We start from the raw sequence: 3103 nt of genomic DNA on the forward strand, positions 1-3103 counted from the left end.
AACACGGTTTTCTGATTTATTTTACAAAATTGAAATTGATTAATCCTTGTGTAGGTACATGTTTGTAGCGCATACATTGGTGTATTGTTGATGTTCTCAGAAGTGTCAACAACAGAGTCTTATTTAATTGATGCTCACACATAATGTCAACAAAAGTAATGTGGTGGTGTAAAAAAATGAAAAAGAGTAGCATAATGCAAAATGTATTACAATGTAGAATACAAAGTGTTTTGTTTAAATACACTGAGTTGAAGTGTATTTAAGTACATAAGAAACACAAACAAAAGTAATCCGTAGAATTCATTACTCTAACTCTAGGCACGTGTGTTAGTGTTCAATTGAAATGAAATGAGAAATATTGAATTAGAAGTTGAGTTTTGTACATAGGAGTAGTGTACGCACAAAATGCACAAAAAAATAAATAATGTATAGAAATTATTAGCTGTGAGCATAGGTATTATAAATGAAATAGAAAAAAACCAATATCTAATCAGAGACAGCAGTAACGAAATTGAAATAAGTTATACATTATGTAAAGTGTAGTGTCTATGGTAAGTATGTAGTATAAAGTAAGTGTAACATGAGCGAGTAAGTTAATTGTAAGTTAGTGATTAGTAAAAAAATGAGTTGTGACAATGCAAATAGTGTACCTAGTGTATAACACCAACGTTTTGTCATACATTGAAGCGAGTAGTATCATTTGGGGAGTTCAGACCGCTGATCCCCGCACCCTCCGCACCCTCCGCACCATCAGTTAATTAGTGATAATGATTATCCGTAACGTGTGCGGTGTATAAATCTCCTTATCAGTAATTAACTCCTACTATCAGCATCTGATGCAACTACCGTAACCTTATCAGTAATTAACTCCTCATTAGTGATAACGATTATCCGTAACGTGTGCGGTGTATAAATCTCCTTATCAGTAATTACTACTATCAACGTTGAGTGTGAAATTAAAAATAAACATATATTATTATTAAATATCGTATGACGCATATATTTATTGTTATGACGGTGTAGATTTATTCAAATAGCCGAAAATCACGAAATAAACGCTTATTGATATAATTCAGAAATATCTACTGTATGTCTACATTTGGAGTACGGTGTAGGTTTTTTTGAAAACGATCAAATAGCCGAAAATCACGAAATAAACGCTTATTGATATAAATCAGAAATATCTACTGTATGTCTACATTTGGAGTACGGTGTAGGTTTTTTTGAAAACGATCAAATAGCCGAAAATCACGAAATAAACGATTATTGATATAATTCAGAAATATCTACTGTATGTCTACATTTGGAGTACGGTGTAGGTTTTTTTGAAAACGATCAAATAGCCGAAAATCATGAAATAAACCTATATTATTTAATATGAGAAATATCTACAACACGTGAATGTGAAACGGACACTATATAGGCTCCGCAAGAGTCGGCATTCAATCAGTCTGTCGTCAAGTGTACACACGTACGATTCTCCTCCGTCTTTATTATATTTGTTAAGTGTTTACAATTTTTCCAAGTCTTTATTATTTTTATAATAAACAATTTTTAAAAACATGGCTGGTTCAATTGAAGACAACGCTGCATTATACAAGAAGAAGACCTTTACGTATGTACCACCATCGCCACCGGCTGAACTCATCGAAACCACAAGCTACACGATCAACTTTACAGCACGCAAATTCATACTTGTCGGTGTCGATCCTACTGATAATTTTCAAGTCACCGTTCATTTATTAACACCATCGCGTCATGTTAAAATATCGCCGGATTTCCTGAGACGCATATTCTCTATGATGGGGCATATCTTATCATTTATATTAGATACGGTCCAGTACAAGCGCATCATATTTCTTGAGACGGAATTTCATAAAATATCCAGTATGGTGTATGGCGGAGAAAATGTGCTAGTAATAGAGTCAAAAACTCAGGACGGGTGCAGAGTACTGTTAAATCGGGAGGACTTTATTAAGCTTCAATATCTTGAATGTAGTATTTTCGAAAGTATTGTACGGAAAGAAGTAAACACTGCTCCATTAATTACAAGGCAGTTTGACGATTTTGCGATGTATCTACATGAGAAATCTGCTCACCTTAAATCACCACCGAAAAATTTAGAAGATATGTTAATATTCATTAAAAACGTACAAGACGATCGAACGGAGAAAATTTACCCAAACATGATCGGTCAAATACAAATGTATGCAACCGTACAACTAGCTGAAACTGTGTTACAACAGTTGACGCATGAGGTAATTCATAAATATAGTAGTACATGTAAAAAAATATTTAATACAATTTTAGTTACAGAATGGTCAAATGGATACACCAACGTCGCCAAGCTATTCGCCGGTCAGCAATATATTCAGCATACACGACGATTCATCTGCACGTGATGGATTTAATCAGCCTAAGGATGATATTTTAGCTAAGGTAATTTATATAAACATAGTTTTAAAAATAAAAACACAATATTTATTTTATATTTATTTTTCCCAGGCACTAGATCATATTGATGGACCTGCACGGACACCAGCCGAGATTCGCAACCCGCAGGCATACGAGGTAAACGATGGGCCTGATTTTTTCTACCAATTCAGGACGATATCACCACCACAACCTTACCCAACTTTCACCGAACATCCAGTGCCATCACACAAACGATCTCAGTCAACCTTCGCCAAGCATCCGACGCCAGTACGTGATGTTAAGCGACGTCTATTTTAATATTTGTATGACTAATTTATGTGAAAATAAAACAAGCGTGATACTTAAAAAAAAGTTTTTTATTTATTAAAATAATAGTAAGGTTTACAATAAGTATTTACAAGGTTCTTACTTCTCCATTAAATGGATTATAATTTATAATTTGGTCATGTAATATTAAGCAATATGCAGATGTTGAAGCTGGGAACGCTTCGTCTGCTTCTAGTTCAATCCTGAGGTCGACGGTTGATGTTTTCACGTTATCGTTCTGTCTGCTCATGTCAACAACTATAATTGGAGACAGATTTTTGAAATCTGCTCGATTCAACAGAGGTTTCACATCTTCATGTCCGTAGTAAGATTTCTGGAACTCGGCATACGTGCGATATAA

The 3103-nt window shown here is 34.3% G+C and overlaps 1 protein-coding gene across 2 annotated transcripts; it reads left to right on the top strand.

Annotated features, from left to right (window-relative positions):
• The first annotated feature begins 1415 nt into the window (after positions 1 to 1415).
• Positions 1416 to 2768, top strand: LOC132937146 (uncharacterized). Of its 2 annotated transcripts, XM_061003979.1 has the most exons (3): positions 1416 to 2258; positions 2317 to 2439; positions 2506 to 2768. In XM_061003979.1, the coding sequence occupies exons 1-3, from the start codon at positions 1563 to 1565 to the stop codon at positions 2731 to 2733; spliced, it is 1047 nt and encodes a 348-aa protein (XP_060859962.1). In that variant the 5' UTR covers positions 1416 to 1562; the 3' UTR covers positions 2734 to 2768. The 2 variants fall into 2 exon arrangements, with proteins under 2 accessions (XP_060859962.1, XP_060859961.1); XM_061003978.1 differs by having other exon boundaries at positions 2317 to 2768.
• The last annotated feature ends 335 nt before the right edge of the window (positions 2769 to 3103 follow it).

Source organism: Metopolophium dirhodum, chromosome 1 (assembly GCF_019925205.1).
Source record: "Metopolophium dirhodum isolate CAU chromosome 1, ASM1992520v1, whole genome shotgun sequence".
NCBI lineage: Eukaryota > Metazoa > Arthropoda > Insecta > Hemiptera > Aphididae > Metopolophium > Metopolophium dirhodum.

Bases quoted from the DNA above. Each gene is read 5' to 3' on its own strand.
- LOC132937146 (XM_061003978.1), top strand. From the start codon at position 1,563: ATGGCTGGTTCAATTGAAGACAACGCTGCATTATACAAGAAGAAGACC. The intron at 2,259-2,316 runs GTAATTCATAAA...TTTTAGTTACAG, and splicing joins TACAACAGTTGACGCATGAG to AATGGTCAAATGGATACACC.